The sequence below is a fragment of the Arvicanthis niloticus genome, chromosome 2 (assembly GCF_011762505.2).
Source record: "Arvicanthis niloticus isolate mArvNil1 chromosome 2, mArvNil1.pat.X, whole genome shotgun sequence".
In the NCBI taxonomy this organism is placed as follows: Eukaryota; Metazoa; Chordata; class Mammalia; order Rodentia; family Muridae; genus Arvicanthis; species Arvicanthis niloticus.
The window spans coordinates 5,811,198-5,826,234 of NC_047659.1; the positions used below are offsets into that span (position 1 = coordinate 5,811,198).

A 15,037-nucleotide genomic window follows, 5' to 3' on the forward strand; every position below is an offset into this window, starting at 1 on the left:
CTCACTGGTTAAGAGCACTGGCTGCTCTTTCAGGGTACCCAGGTTCAGTTCCCAGAAACCACAAGGCAGCTCACCACTGTCTGTAGCTTCAGTTTGCAGAGATCCGGCATCTTTACAGCCATACGTGCAGGCAAAAACCAGCACACGTAAATAAAAGTAAATAAACCCACACTGAAGGCTGGAGAGATGGCTCAGGGGTTAAGAGCACTGACTGCTCTTCCAGAGGTCCTGAGTTCAATTCCCAGCAACCACATGGTGGCTCACAACCGTCTGCAATGGGGTCTGATGCCCTCTTCTGGTGTGTCTGAAGAGTGCAATGGTATACTCATATACATAAAATAAATAAATAAATCTTTAAAAAAGAAATCCACACATGAGATGCAAAAAGCACCCAGATGAGTCAGCGTTCTAGAAAGGTGAAGGATGGAATCAAAACCAAGCCTGGGCTGCAGAGTCGGCTCAGTGGTTAGAGTGTGTACTGTGTGCAGGAGAGATGGCGCAGCAGTTAGAACTTGCTGCTCTCCCAGAGGACCTGAGTTCAGTTTCCAGCACACACATCAGCTGACTGACAGCCTCCTGTGACTCCAGTTGTATGGGGTATGATGTCCTCTTTGGGCCTCCATAGACGCGTGCACGTAACTAACAAGATAAATCAAAGGACAAGGACCAGGCCATTCTCAAGGATCTTGGAGAATCTCAGGGCTCCGTGCCTGTGTCCTTTCCCCCAAAAGGAGGCTCTGGCCAGCAGGTTAATGCTAGAGAGAGACATCACCACAGATAGAGGCCACCCATGCATGTCGCCACAGACACTGCTGATGTGAGCTGAACGCCCCTGTCTGCAGTAACTCCCAGGATATGTAGATGTTACGTTGCAAACCTTCTCTCAGCTTCTTACACTGTTTTGGTTATATGGACAGGGTGAGGGGACTGCCCCCTTTGCAGAAAGCAGGCCTACAGAGGCTCGGGAACTAGAGTCAGGCACAGGGTGACCAGGAGCAGCAAGTCCAGCTTGATGATGATGGACAGAGGTGACTAGTGGAAATGGAGTCCAGAGGAAGGTCCTTGCAGCCTCTGTGAATAGCAGTGGGGCATCAAGGAAAGCAGTGTCAATTCCAGGAAGGGTGGTGCAGGGGGACCTTCCTTAGGCTCTCCTCCTCCTCTAAGGGGGTCACAGGAGAGGTTCTTGTTGGAGCTAGATTGGAGGACTCTTAGGACCCTGGTGTGGCCTGGCCGGGAGGAGGCTGTCTAGTGGTAAGGGCATCCCAGCCACATAAGCACCACTCCCTGTCCCTCTCCCTCCAGAGCTGAAGATTCCAGAAAACGCCAACGTGTTCTATGCCATGAACTCTACAGCCAACTATGACTTTATCCTAAAGAAGCGGACCTTCACTAAGGGGGCTAAAGTCAAGCATGGAGCCAGCTCCACCCTCCCTCGTATGAAGCAGAAGGGACTCAGGATTGCCAAAGGCATCTTCTAAGGACGTCTCCCAGGGCCTGGCTGGCTGGGGACTAAGCACTTACAGACTAGAGTGGCCCAGGCCACACAGGTACCTCTGCCCACCTGCCAGCCCAGGCTACCCCAAGACTCCACTTTGACCCTGAACCTCTCCTGCTGCCGGGATTGACACCTGCCACTGACAGGCTGACCTGGCCTCCAGGGACCACTTGCCGCCTTAGGTGCCTTCTGCTCTCTGGAACCAGAGGACTAGCTGACTTTTGCCAAGGAGTGCTGCCAACTGGGCATGGAACCTTGCCTGCCCTGGACACTGTCCACCACACTTTCCTGACACCTCCCCAGGTGCAGATCACTGCCACCCGGATGCTCCAGGACACCCACATACCCAGCAGGGCTGCCGACTGCATTCTCTCCTTGTGCCCACAGGCACTGGCCTGAAACCTTCATGGAGGTCCCAGCCTTTCCTCCCACACTCTAGCCTTTCTCAGGCTGCACCAAAGATTCCACCTTCAGGGCCTACAGAGTTGAGGGAGTCTCGCCCATCACGAGCCCAAGCCCTCCCTTGGATCAGAGAGAGAAGCCCTCTCATGGACTGCCTGGTTGGTATTGAATCCCATACCACAGAAAGTGCCATTCACCACCGCTGCATCCCGGGCTGCACAAGACGGCGCAGTGGGAGGCTTGTGGGGAGGAGGAGGACGACTGGATACTTGTATAAAACGTAAAAAAGTTTACTGATTGGGGTGGGGCAATATTTATTTGTTGTAAATAGAAAATGCTAGACTTGAATATTATATTAAAATCCCGTTTCTACTATGGCCTGGTCACCGTGATTTTATTCTCTTTATTTCCTTGCTACTTACTAGCAGGGTTTTCTGACTCTTTCGTGAGGATTCTCAGTTGATTTCATGCTGGCATAGAAGAGGCAGCTGCCCTTCCCAGGCATGCTGAAGGAACACACACACACCCTCATGTGCAGCACACTAGTTAAACGGGTGATGTCCTCTGTGCTATAGCTTCTCTGCACTCTGGGTGTTCTCATGAGGAGAATGGCCTCTGAATGGCTCGTGTCAGACATGGCTCCAAGGTTCAGTCTCTATCGAGATGGGGGAGTGGGGTGGGGCTGGAGAGAGGGTCCTACAGCTAAGAGTACATACATAGGGGGCGGTGTCAGGAAGTGTGTGGAAAGCAAAACAAGCTTCTTGGAGAGGACCTGGGTTTGGTTTCCAGCACCCACATCAGGCAGCTCACAGCCACCTGTAACTCCAGCTCCAGGAGATCCGGCTCCTCAGACAGTGAGTACATGTAGCCAACACTCATACACATACGATAGATAGATAGATAGATAGATAGATAGATAGATAGATAGATAGATAGATAGATAGATAGATAGTAGGTAGATAGATAGTAGGTAGATAGATAGTAGATAGGTGGTAGATAGGTGATAGATAGGTAGATAAGTCATAGGTAGGTAGGTAGGTAGATGAGATAGAACTTAAAAATATTTAAAAAGAAAGAAATGGAAGGTTCTAAGCCAGCAAGATGGCTCAGCAGGCAGAAGCACTCATTACTAAGCCCGACAACCCAAGTCTGCTCCCTGGGACCAACAGGGTGGTGATAACTCCAGTTCCTGTAATTGTCATCATCATACATACCACATGTTCATAAATAAGTAGCTACATGTAATCTTTAGAAAGAGGGTCTGGGGTCTGGAGAGACGGCTCAGTGGTTAAGAACACTGTCTGGGTGGGCGGTGGTGGCGCACGCCTTTAATCCCAGCATTTGGGAGGCAGAGGCAGCCGGACTTCTGAGTTCTAGGCCAGCCTGGTCTACAGAGTGAGTTCCAGGACAGCCAGGACTACACAGAGAAAACCTGTCTCGGAAAAAAAGGAAAGGAAGAAAGAAAAGGAAGGAAGGAAGGAAGGAAGGAAGGAAGGAAGGAAGGAAAAAAAAGAAAGAAAGAAAGAAGAAAGAAAGAAAGAAAGAAAGAAAGAAAGAAAGAAAGAAAGAAGAGAGAGAAAGAGAAAAAAAGCCCAGAGGGAGCGGGAGTTCCTGTTTGTTGGTCTTGTCGAGGACATGAATTGGATTCCACGTGGTGGCTCACCACCACATGTATTTTCTAGAAAATTTGATACCCTGTTCCAGCCTCCAGGCACACACATAGCACATGAACACATGTAGGTAGAACCTCATAACATACACATAAAAATAAATCAATCTTTAGAAAAAAGAAGGATCTTGGTGCTGGAAACATTTCCTGTGTACCATGGGGAAGGGCCTTGGGTTTGATGCCCCAAATCACAGAAGAAAATACAGGATCATTGCTGACATCGACCTTTGGCCTCTACACACATGCACCCACACATGCACAAATGCACACACTACACACACAGAAATGGGCAGATACATTCCAGAGAGAAATGGAATAGAAAACCAGGTTCTTTGAAAAGATGAACAAAATCGACAGTTAGATGAGCAAAGAAAATAGAGGACCCGAGTCACTCCAGTTAGGAAGCAGGAGCACCATATCCCACTGTGCATCAGTCAAAAGGAGCACTCGGCATTCTCAGACACCAGCAAGAGACCAGGGGTGTGTGTGCTCAGCCAGGAGCAGGGCTGGAGACCATGGACATCACCCTATACATCAGGCAGATGCTGAAACAGCAGGTCACAAGGGGCTGGGGAAGGGAGGTGGAGGCTTCTGTTCAGAGGGTCCATCTTTAGTCTGGGTGGTAGAAATGTTTTAGAAACAGGTGATACAATGTGTAATTCTCCTGAAAATGGTCCAACTAGCTGAAGACATCTCTGCCGTCACAGCTTGTTAATTACCATTTCTCATGGGGGGGGTGCAGGCGTGGAGGTCAGAGGACAATGACATGGAGTTGGTCCTCTTTTTCCACCTTTATGTGGACTCTGGGGCTCAAACTCAAAGTGTCAGGCTTCCACAAGGTGTCTTTACCTGCTCTGCCATGGTGCTGACCTGTTTAGCACAGTTTTAAAAACTTGACACATGTGGGCTGAACACAGTGTCACATCCCTGAGGTGGCAGCACGTGGGAAGCCAAAGCCGGAAGATGATGAGCTAGAGGCTAGCCTGAGATAGACAGCACAGCTCTGGCTTAAAACATACAATTATCTCAATTATCTCGTTGGTTTTTTTTTTTTTTTTTTTTTTTTTCCCAAGACAGGGTTTCTCTGTGTAGCCCTGGCTGTCCTGGAACTCACTCTGTAGACCAGGCTGGCCTAGAACTCAGAAATCCGCCTGCCTCTGCCTCCCAAGTGCTGGGATTAAAGGCGTGCGCCACCACTGCCCAAATTATCTCATTTAATGTAAGTCATTATTCTAAGCTATAGGCCCAGCTTCTCGGAAAGCTGGTGGCAGAAGAGCCCTTGAGCCGAGCGTTCGAGACCAGCATGGGCAGTACTGCAAGACCTAGGTTCCAAAAAAAGCCTCTTGGAAGGATGATTTCCTGACCAAGAAAAAGCTGTCCCACATCTGTGGAGAATTTGGTCACGGTTTAGGGACAAGTAGACTTCAGAGTTCTCTGTGAAAGTCTAAGGAGGAGGATTACCTGCAGACATGTGGGACACTGGCCAGCCGCTTTCCTAAGACACTCCAGATAACCTTGTTAGGGTTCCATCGCCTAACATCCTGCTGCACCAGCCTGGGGAAGCTGCTGCACTGCTTAAAGCTGTAGGGCGCTTCTTCCCCTTAGCATTCCCTTGGCTTATGAAGTAGGTTCCAGCTTCCTATGGCTGCCTGTGCCTCAGATGGCCCTGCCTCTCTGCCACACATGCTGGCCAGGGTTGGAGGGTGCTCCTGATGGACGGGATCTTTCAGGATCCCAGGGTGCTGCCTGAAAGCCTCCCTCTTCCTCCCCACTAGACTCCTACTGCTCCACCCCCAAAGAGAGTCCTTTGACTTCTGCAGCCTGGGGATTGGAGGGGATGGGCCAAGTGCCTGTCACCATTGACAAGGTGTCTCTCCTTCCTCCCGGCTGTTTCAGGAGCAAAGACCAAATACCAGGTGGCGAGGGCTGAGGCTTTATTGAGGGAGAGCCAATAAGAGGAGGACCCTGGGACCAAGGCTTATAAGACTTTATTTATGTATGTACTTTATGTATATGGGCACTTTGTCTGCATGTACACCTGCACACCAGTAGATGGAATCAGACAGCTGTGAGCAGCCACGTTGGTGCTGGGAATTGAACACAGGACCTTCAGAGGAACAGTAAGTGCTCTTAGCTCCCGAACCATCTCTCCAGCCCCGGCTTTTAAGACTTTAGAAGCCAATAATGGCAGGCATCCGAGCCCCCACAGAGTCACCCATTGAGGGGACAGGGGCATCCTGAGAGTCGTCTGTAGGTGGGACAGGGGCATCCTGAGAGTCGTCTGTAGGTGGGACAGGGGCATCCTGAGAGTCGTCTGTAGGTGGGACAGGGGCATCCTGAGAGTCGTCTGTAGGTGGGACAGGGGCATCCTGAGAGTCGTCTGTAGGTGGGACAGGGGCATCCTGAGAGTCGTCTGTAGGTGGGACAGGGGCATCCTGAGAGTCGTCTGTAGGTGGGACAGGGGCATCCTGAGAGTCGTCTGTAGGTGGGACAGGGGCCTCCTCCGAGTCATCCTCGGGGGGGCCGAGGGTGTCCTGGTCACCAGTCACTGTGGGTAGCACCTCGTATGTCACAGCCCAGTACTTCAGGAACTTTTCCCTCAGGTGCTCCTTTAGGGAAGCACTGGTTATCTTCTTAGTGATGTCCAGGTAGTTGCCATTCTCCAAGGTATATGGGTACCAGTGTGTGGGCACAGGTGAGTTGCCCATGTTGGGGTCCCTGCAGAGTGAGAAGGGACTTAGGAGGGGCCTGCAAAGAGACTGGAGGCCTGTGCTCCCAGACAGCTCTGCACAGACAGCTTGGCCATGCAACCCAACCTTTCAAGGCTCAGTCATGGTGAGCACATGCCTGGCCCTGGGGCTGGGTCAGCAGCTCTCCTGCTCATGTGCAAACTAGCTACTAAGGCTTGAGGATAAGAACTTTGCCCAAGTGAGAGAGCAGGCCTGCCTGGCCTCAGTGACAGAGGAGCCCTCAAGTTTGCTGCCCTTGGTCCTGGGCTCCACCACACGTCTTACCCACTCCTGGCAAAGTTGGTCCAGTAGGCGATCATGGCCTTGGAGACAGTCCTGTCTTGGGGCCGGTAGCCAAGTGGAGTGGCGAAGGGCTTTCCAAAGACGTACTGGAGATCATCAGCGTGGTCTGCCCCCATCCATTTTGGGTAGACAGGCATCCGTGAAGGGTGGGAAAACAGGTAAGAATAGGTCTTGGCGCTCCTGAGGGAAGAAGAGGCAGCTGGGTGGGTAGGGGGCTCCCTTGGGAGGTAGGCCCTGAAGAGAGGCCAGGAGGAACAGAGCAGGGCCTGGGGGGACCTCCCAAGACTCACCAAAAAACTAGGATTGGTTGGTTGACTGGTTGGTTTGTGTAAGACAGGGTCTTTTTATGTACCCTTGGCTGGCCTTGAACTTACTATGTAGACAAGACTGGCCTTAAACTCACAGAGATCTGCCTTCTAAGTCCTGGGATTAAAAGTGTGTGCCGCCACCCACAGCTCTGAACTGAAGTTCTTAATAATAAGGGAAAGAAATGCCATAGCCCATATTCAATGTTTGTGTCACCACCCTACAATATCCAGAAGCCTCCTTCTTCCCATAATCCAGGGTCAAGGGTCATTTTTTTTCCACCCAAACTCTTATTTCGCCCATGATTAGACAAAGTACATGCTTCTATTACACTTTTAACCCTGACTAGTGGGAAGCCCAGAGCTATGTTCATTGTTTAGTTAGCCAAGAGGGCTAGGCAGGCTTCTCATGAGCCTCCCCGGCCAACCTCTTCCCAGAACCTCACTTGGCATGGGCTCTGTGCTGGGCCAGAGCCATCTCCGTGGGGATCAGGAAGAGTATGTCAGTCTCAAAGGCCACCACTGTCTTCTTCATGTTCTCCTGGGACGGGTCCTGGGCCCAGGACTCGGTGTAGATGTCAAAGGTGGCTTGGGCACCCTTCAGCCCCTTGGTAACAGTGTGTCCACTGACTAGCCTGTAGAAGTCCTCCCTGCGTGGGGATGATGAAACATGCTGAACTGCCCTGGTGTTGACAGGAACATGTCTGCCTGCGGTCACCCCAACATGGTACCCACCTCCCTCCCTCTCATCCTGCCATTCCCTCCCCCCTTCCCCCTTCTCCCCTCCCCTGCCTCCTTGCCTCCACTCACTCTGTGACATTCTGTTTGGTCTTGTCAATGGCAGGCACATCAACTGTAGCAAATAGGTGGCCGTCCATGTTGTTAATGCCCGCTAAGTAGTCAATGTCGGCAGTGTTGTTGTACAGGTTGATGGGGTCGTCGGGAAGGAAGTCACCATCAATGACAGGGATAAAGGCCAGGTAGTGCACGATGGGGTCTGCGTGGGAGAGCGGGAGAGCCGACGGCTTCTTACACCTTTGAGCGCCTGCCTCTTCCTCCTCTTAGCCTTTTGTACCGGACTTGACGTCTTTCCTTTTCTGACCAGACCAAGGTTCCTCAACACCAGCCCCAGGGACCTTTGGTTACGGTCAGCTAGTGATGAGGGTGACTGTCCTGTGTGTGGGATGCTGAGTAGTGTCCCTAGCATAAGTGCTAGGTGTCATCAGCACCCTTCTGGGTATGCCAGGCACGGACCACGGCTGTCCGTCCTGCTTGAGCGTCCTGTCCACTCCTTCTTTTCTTGTTAAACCTATACCAAGGACAAGGTGACTCGCTGGCCACCGTGGGTGAGGCCTGCCTGTCCTCCAGGCTTGCCAACCGTCCTGTACTAGCTCAGCAGACAGAGACCCTGGCTTTGCCTGAGCCCAGCACAGCCAGGCTTTCTTCAGTGGCTCTCCAAATAAAATAGTCTGTTTGAGTGGCAGGGGTGCTCAGAGGGAGAGCATCTGCCTGTCAGGCACAGGCTGTGGGTTTGAGCTATGGCACGACGGAAGGTGCAAACGCTCAGACCGCTAGATTTGCTTTGGAAGGGTAAGAAAGAAAAATACCCCGTGTCCTAGCTAGCAGGCTCGTTCTTGGTGTTTGCTGGTGGCAGCTCCACGGGAGGTATTTGGAAATTTACAAATGGTTGCCATATTTACACGGAAGCTTAAGAGTCACCATCCAGCATAGTGTCCCTGGGTCTGGTCCACGAATCTCCCTGAACCTGTGTATGAGTTTCTGCTGTTTGGGACTCATGTTTGGCTTCTTTTCTTCCCTCCCTCCCTCTCTCCCTGCCTCCTTCTTCCTTCTTTCCCTCCCCCTCCTTTCCTTCCTTCCTTCCCACCCACCTCTTTCTTTCTTTCTTTCTTTCTTTCTTTCTTTCTTTCTTTCTTTCTTTCTTTTTTTCTTAAAGACAGTCTCACTATGTAGCTCTGGCTGGCCTCACCGTGTAGACCAGGCAAGCTTTGAACCCATAGAGTTCTGCCTGCTTCTGCCTCCTGAGTGCTGAGATTAAAGGTGTGCATCTGGCCATGTCTCTACACGCCTCCATGCCTCCCACCCAGGAGCACCACTCACACTCCTGTTTTTTCAAGGGCAATTTGTAGGCCAGTGTCAAGGCTCGGGGATCTGTGATCTTCAGACACCCAGCCATCTTGCCAGTATCCTCTGTGGGGCATCCCACCTTCTTAGCAATCTAGGGAAAGGCAGAGGCAGGAGGTTAGAGAAAGCCAGCAGTGAGGTTCTGAACGACTAAGGGCAAACAGAAGGTCCAGGGCAGTATGGAGGTCCGGGACAGTAGGGAATGGGAAAGGTTCACACCCTGCCTACCCCTGCCCTGCTGTACTCACCGTTTTGGCCCAGAAAAGTGGTTTCCTCTGGATGGCCCAGGGGCTCAGTGCCACACCACTCTGACTGATGGCTCGCCGAATGAGACCCTTGTTGTATGGGGAGAGGGTCTGCAACACCCAGAAGTTCTGTCAACAGGCTGGACCTGGGCTGGGGGCTCCCAGTCACACCCTGCTCTGATCATTATCCTAGGCCCCATTGGCTCCCTCCCTTAATCTTGGGGTCAGACCCTCCAGACCAGAGGGCCCCAGACCTGCAGAGAGACACTGGCTCCTCCAGCAGATTCCCCGAAGATGGTGATGTTATCAGGGTCCCCCCCAAAGGCTGCAATGTTCCTCTTCACCCAGGCGATAGCCATGTGCTGGTCACGAAGGCCGAAGTTCCCTGAGGGTAAGGGGAGAGCCTTCATCAGGAGGGCCCTCAGCTAGAGCTGGAGTTGGTTAGAGGTTAGTGACCTAGGGATTACACAGAGTCACTGTGAACAGGAAGCAACCAGTCCCCAGGAAGGCAAATCATGGATCTCCAGGAAGCTGAGCTTAAAGTGGAGTAGCAGGGGAGGGAGGAGACGGAGGGAAGGGAGGGAAGGAAGGGGAGGGAGGGGTGGGAGATACAGCCACCAGTGACTTGGCCTGACTCCTTCCTGCATGTTTTCCCCTATGCCTGTCTTTCCTTTGGCATCTATGTCTACCTGACTCTGCCTCGGCTTTCCTATTGGTCTCTAGGACTCAAGTTGAATCTCTGCCATTCTGTTTGTTTCTTGGCTTCTCATTTCCTGGTTGCTGCCTTAGGCTCCCACATCCCACAGTTTAGCTTCAGTACCCCAACTCAGTAAAGAAGGTTCTGGGCCTTCACACAGCTATCAGGTTAGGAGCTTCTGAGGTACCTGTCTCTGCTGGGCTCAGAGTTCACAGGGTCTGTACATTCACTACTCCTGTTCTCATAGTCAGAGGCTCCGACATACCTGGAAGGTTAGCATCCCCGGTGCTAAGGAAACCCAAGGGTCCGACACGGTAGTTGAAGGTGACCACAATGACGTTGCCCCGAGTGGCGATCTCCTCCCCGTCATAAAGGTAGTTTTTGAGAAAATTGGCACCATGGCCAGACCCCATGAGGAAGGCACCTCCATAGATCCAGACCATCACAGGCAGGTTGTGGGATACTGAAAGGGGCAGATGGGGACTTCAGACACCAACAGGCCCTCTCCCCAGCCAGCTCAGTAACCGTGTTGGAGCAGGTGCTCAGCCAAGGCTGTGAGGATCAGCGGTGGGCACCCACTCCTCGGCTCAGTGCCGATTTTAGGGCTGTTGAGCTTGGCAGCACCAAATGGAACCCAGACCAGGGATTGGAGCTCTGGGGTGGGGGTGGGGTTGCGTCCTTTGGGAAACTGGGATCCAGACCTTGCTTCCTGCCCTGGGGGACCCAGATATTGAGGTAGAGGCAGTCTTCTTGCCCATAGGTGTTGTCCTGGGTAATGGTGGCCTGTAGGCATCGTTTCTTGAAGTCTGTAGCCTTCAGCGTCCCTACAGTGTGAGAAGGGCAAGGTGTAAAGACAACCAGCCAGGGCTAGCCAAGAACCCAGCACCCAGCACCTAGCATTCAGCACCCAGCACTCACCTTGCCAGCCAGGGTGACGCTGAGGATTCTCCAGGGTTTTGGCGGTGGCAAAGGGGATGCCCTTGAAGATGTCAACAGAGTCACCACCCAAGAGACTGAGCTTCTTGTTGATGCCCTCCACAAAACCACCTTCTGTGTACACAGCACCCAACTGCAAGTAAGACAGGACATCATCAGATGGGCTTCTGCATGGCTAGCCTAAATCCAGAGTGGCTGACTGAGAGGGCTCCAGGGTGTTGGCAGGTCCTCTGCCAAGTGCTTGAGGGGATGATTACCTTTCCTCCCAGACCCTGGCACATCCTCCTTCAGCTATCTGAGACCGCTTCAGGCCACATCTGCTGAGCTGCAGTGACAGCCTAGATGTCGGCTAAGACCTGGGGCCTGCCTCAATTCCACATAGGTAAGATGGGCCACAGTACCTTCCCCTAAGGCTTGATGGCTGTCTAACTACAGACAGTGGTAGATGCTCAGTGCTTCCAGAATGTTTCTAACATAGCCATAGGTTTCTGAGATCCCTCTCTCCTTCCCTCACCTCTCCCCATTGCCTTCCTAGATGGGCATGGAACTGGTGGCCCCATGTCCAGGTCTTCACAGGGCCAATTAATACTGCTATTTGGTGTCCAGCCTCAACCAGAGGCCTGGAGTCAGGTACTCATCTGCCCACTGTCCCTGCAAACTGAAGTGCAGGGGCTTTCCCACCAGAGGTTGTTCTGTTGAGACAAGGCTGTCTAACCTCTGTGCAGTGCGTGTCCCCTCCTATCCTACCTGCACTGGTCCAGGGCACACACAGGAGCAGCTCTACTTACTTGGCAGTGGTGACAGTATGGCTTCCTGCTTCTCCTCTGTGCAAGATTTCAGGTAGGGGGAAGTAGGTGGCCTGTAGCTGTAGGCCCAAGCTGGGATCCCAGCAGCCCTTTAAGTCCAGGCTGATGGACCCCCTATTATACTGGGTAAGGAAACTGAAGAGAAGGATCTCTGTCAGCCAGGGAGACACAGATCATTGGGTCATCTAAGATTCTTGGTTATTGGGAGGAGTCAGAAAGCCAGCTTAGGGGTAGGTAGGTGTGTGTGTGTGTATGTGTGTGATGCTGCCTCTCAGAAGTGTGTCTGTGCAGTAGTGGTTGACTTGAGTGTCTCACGTTGAGCCAGATGCAGTGATCCTGGCCAGTGGCAGGATGGGTTTGTGCTGGAGCAGTAGGGTGACAGTTCAGGTCGTTTGAACACCCTAAAAATCTCTTCCAAGAAAGAAAACTATTTCCTTCCCATGGCAGGAGCTCCAGACCAGAACTACAACTTCCAGGCTTCAGGAGAGGGAGGATAGTCTCCAGGGCCCAAGAAAACAAGACAAGGGCCAGAGAACTAAGAGCTGGAGAGTTTTGCTGGCCCTGTCCATCTTGATTCTGTTGAGCTTTCTGTGACTCGTCCTCACACCCCCAAGAAGGATGGTTAAAGGGCAGATGTTACAGGTGCAGTCTCCTCAGGGACTTGGAGGGGAGCCTTGCACACAGTAGGTGGCTCTCACTCCTTCTCGGGAGGGTACTTGGGAGCGAGAGCCCTTATTTGGAACAGACACTTCAGTTTCCTGTTTGAGAACAGGATGTGGTTGCTGTGTAATATCAGGCAAGCTGCTTCGCTGTTGGGGGGTGGGTGGGTAACCCCCTTTAGAAAAGAAAAAGCCAGGGTCTGTTGGGAGGCTTGCCAGACTTAGGCATACCCGAAACTATGGAGCAATACTGGGCTTTTTAGTACAATGTTTCAAATAGTGCATGGGTCATCCTTACGTAAAACTGCTCCTGGTGTGAAATTCCAGTGCAATTTTGCATGCTTCATGTGATCAAGACAAACTGGGTGTCTCAGGCAGAACCAGAGCTTGGAGTGCTATTGGACTTGCTGGCCTCTTACTCCATCCCTTTCTGTGCTCTTTCTGTCCCCCATTCTCCAGGCTCTGTCCTCAGTTCCCAGATCTTATTGAATGAGAGAAGGCAGTAGTCCCCTGTAGGGCTCTGGCTTACCTTTGCAGCACAAGCTGCTGCCAAGCAGCAGGTGAGGCCAAGAAACAGAACCTCCAGGCGCCTCATGGTGAGTGTCTGCCTCTAGGCAGCCTTCTCTCATCTTCTCCAGTATTTATGGAGCTGGGGCCAAGGTCATGTGTGTGCGTACCACGTATACACAGACACGCAGGTGTGGGATGGTCCATTTTTTCCCAGGTCAGGCTGGCCCTGAGCACCCGGAGTGGTGCCCACAGTGCACCTGTGTGGGTTACTGCCCACCTGGGAGCAGAGGCAGGTGGCATGGATGTTATGGAGGGGGTGCCTCTCAGAGCCAACTCTGGCTGGGTGCCAGGTGCCCTGCATTGTCCTATCAGGGTCCAGTTAGTGTCACCTTTAGAAAAATGGGTGGTCTTCATGCTGAGGTACCGAACGCCCCTTGCCTTAGAGGGGAATCTATGAAGAACTCCTGAGCTAGAGGTGGCTGCATGCTACTGGGCACTGGTGTGGTTGATCCTTGGTAACTCAGAGTAATCACTAAGGTATGGGGTAGTGCAGGCTGAGCTGGGTGCAGGAGGCAGAGTCCTGGGGTGGGGGTGGGGGGCATGGTGGCACAGATGGAAGGGGAGCTCCCTGAGCAAAACCTGGCATGGCTCACCAGGACTTGGTGGCATCTTCAGAGAAAGGGTAATGTTTCATGTCTGTGCCTCACTAGGGGTGAATGGGGCTCCCTGGGAATACCAGGCACACGCAGGCAGAAAGAGACAAACAGAAAGAAGGAACAGAGGCACAGAATGAGGGAGGGAGGGATAGAAGAAGGGATAGAGGGGGAATGTACTGGGCCTGGAGGTGAAGGCCAGTAAGAGGTCATCAGAGAGTAGGCCACCATCCTAGGGATGTGCACCTTAGGTACCTGGAAAAGGGTATCCTGGCATCAGACCATAAACCAGGTCTGGAGAGGCTGCTTTTGAGGTGCTCAGCTGCCTTGGAACAAACAGCTTTTTATGAAACCTGCAGGGCACAACAGCTGGTTGGGCATGGCCAGTCTTCCCAGGCCAGTAGGCCCTCCCCTCTGGGAGCCCAAGTCCCCAGCACAGATCATAGCTCCACTTGTGCTAGCATATGGGGGCAGGGTACAGATCTACATCCACTAGTGTGTCCGTGTGCACTGCCCAATCCAGTGTGCAGGTCTCCATGATACATAGTAGGTGTGCAGATGAGAGGTCGGGGTCAGGAGGAAGCTGGGACACAGCAGAGGTGGGGTAGCAGAAAACACATGTTGGGTCTGATTCTGAGAAGCAGCGCTAAAGGCAATTCTGTATTGGGGAGTGCTGGCTTGAGCAAGGCAGGTGGCCTAGGGCACAGAAGAGGCCTCTGTACCCAGCTTGGAGATTGTTTCAGGCTCCCAGTGACACTGATCAAGGAGGGGAGCCCCATGTCCTCTCCTCAGCACTGGAGTGACTCTCTACAGTGACACACTCACAAGGACACATCTCTGGCACACAGCCCAGTAGTGCTGGCTGCTGCTGACACTGGATAAATTTGTGTGATTCCAGGGGCAAAGCTGGATGCTCAGAGCTCACAATCTCTTTAAAAGCTGGGCTGAAGGCATCAAAGCAGATTGATGGAGGGACCACAAAGAAAACTAACCTCACCAATGCAAACACACCAGGACAGAGGCAAGTAATTTTAAAAGGGGTTGGGTTTGGGGAGGGGCAGGTGAATGGGTTCAAGAGAAAAAAATTTTCCTAAAAAACAAACCCCACCAACCTTGAAGCCACATAAAGCAGAATTGCCATCACAACCTAGGCCAGGCCTGCTGCCACCAGAGTGCTTAACATGGCAAGGGCAGGGTCTGTAGTTCCCAGAAGACAGCTTAAAGGATGCAGTGGGCCCAGTGTGGGTCAGTGAGCGGCCTGTGTGCAGAGTTCTCTGCAGACACCAGCCTGCAGAACCCACCCCAAGGACAAAGAGCAGAGGCTTACATGACCCTAAGTAGTCTTACAACTTTGTCATGTACTTTGTCTAATTTACGGACTATTAAATATATGTACTTCCATGATTTGTTATTTTAAATTATGTGCACATGTGTGTCTCTGGAGTATGTATACATACATGAGTGCAGGTGCCTTCAGAGGCTGGGA

At 52.2% G+C, this 15,037-nt stretch overlaps 2 protein-coding genes across 11 annotated transcripts in view; one reads left to right on the forward strand and one right to left on the reverse strand.

The window, feature by feature from the left end:
* The window catches only part of Ralgds (ral guanine nucleotide dissociation stimulator), a 40,520-nt gene extending 38,248 nt beyond the window's left edge, over positions 1–2,272 (forward strand). For 6 of the 10 annotated variants that reach the window (XM_034495109.2, XM_034495112.3, XM_076928346.1 and 3 more), the window contains exon 18: positions 1,303–2,272. In XM_034495109.2, the coding sequence (XP_034351000.1) occupies positions 1,303–1,478 (176 nt within the window). In that variant the 3' untranslated portion in view covers positions 1,479–2,272. The remainder of the gene's footprint in view (positions 1–1,302) is intronic. The other 4 variants (XM_076928348.1, XM_076928349.1, XM_076928350.1 and 1 more) reach the window with 1 other exon arrangement.
* Positions 2,273–5,537: 3,265 nt separating this feature from the next.
* Positions 5,538–13,020, reverse strand: Cel (carboxyl ester lipase). Its single transcript, XM_076928352.1, has 11 exons — positions 12,918–13,020; positions 10,906–11,056; positions 10,689–10,811; positions 10,253–10,450; positions 9,545–9,675; positions 9,294–9,401; positions 9,022–9,139; positions 7,714–7,900; positions 7,350–7,553; positions 6,581–6,778; positions 5,538–6,284 (listed from the first exon to the last, which is right to left on the reverse strand). Exons 1-11 carry the CDS (start codon positions 12,981–12,983, stop codon positions 5,738–5,740), a joined length of 2,031 nt encoding a protein of 676 aa, XP_076784467.1. The 5' UTR covers positions 12,984–13,020; the 3' UTR covers positions 5,538–5,737.
* Between the last annotated feature and the right edge of the window lie 2,017 nt (positions 13,021–15,037).

What these genes read in the sequence shown, in the direction of transcription:
- Cel (XM_076928352.1), bottom strand. Translation starts at nt 12,983, where the DNA reads ATGAGGCGCCTGGAGGTTCTGTTTCTTGGCCTCACCTGCTGCTTGGCA. An exon ending in GCCCTTGAAAAAACAGGAGT is followed by an intron (nt 7,901 to 9,021) that starts GTGAGTGGTGCT and finishes TCTCCCACGCAG; the next exon opens with ACCCCATCGTGCACTACCTG. An exon ending in CAGCACAGAGCCCATGCCAA is followed by an intron (nt 6,779 to 7,349) that starts GTGAGGTTCTGG and finishes TTCTTCCCTCAG; the next exon opens with GAGCGCCAAGACCTATTCTT.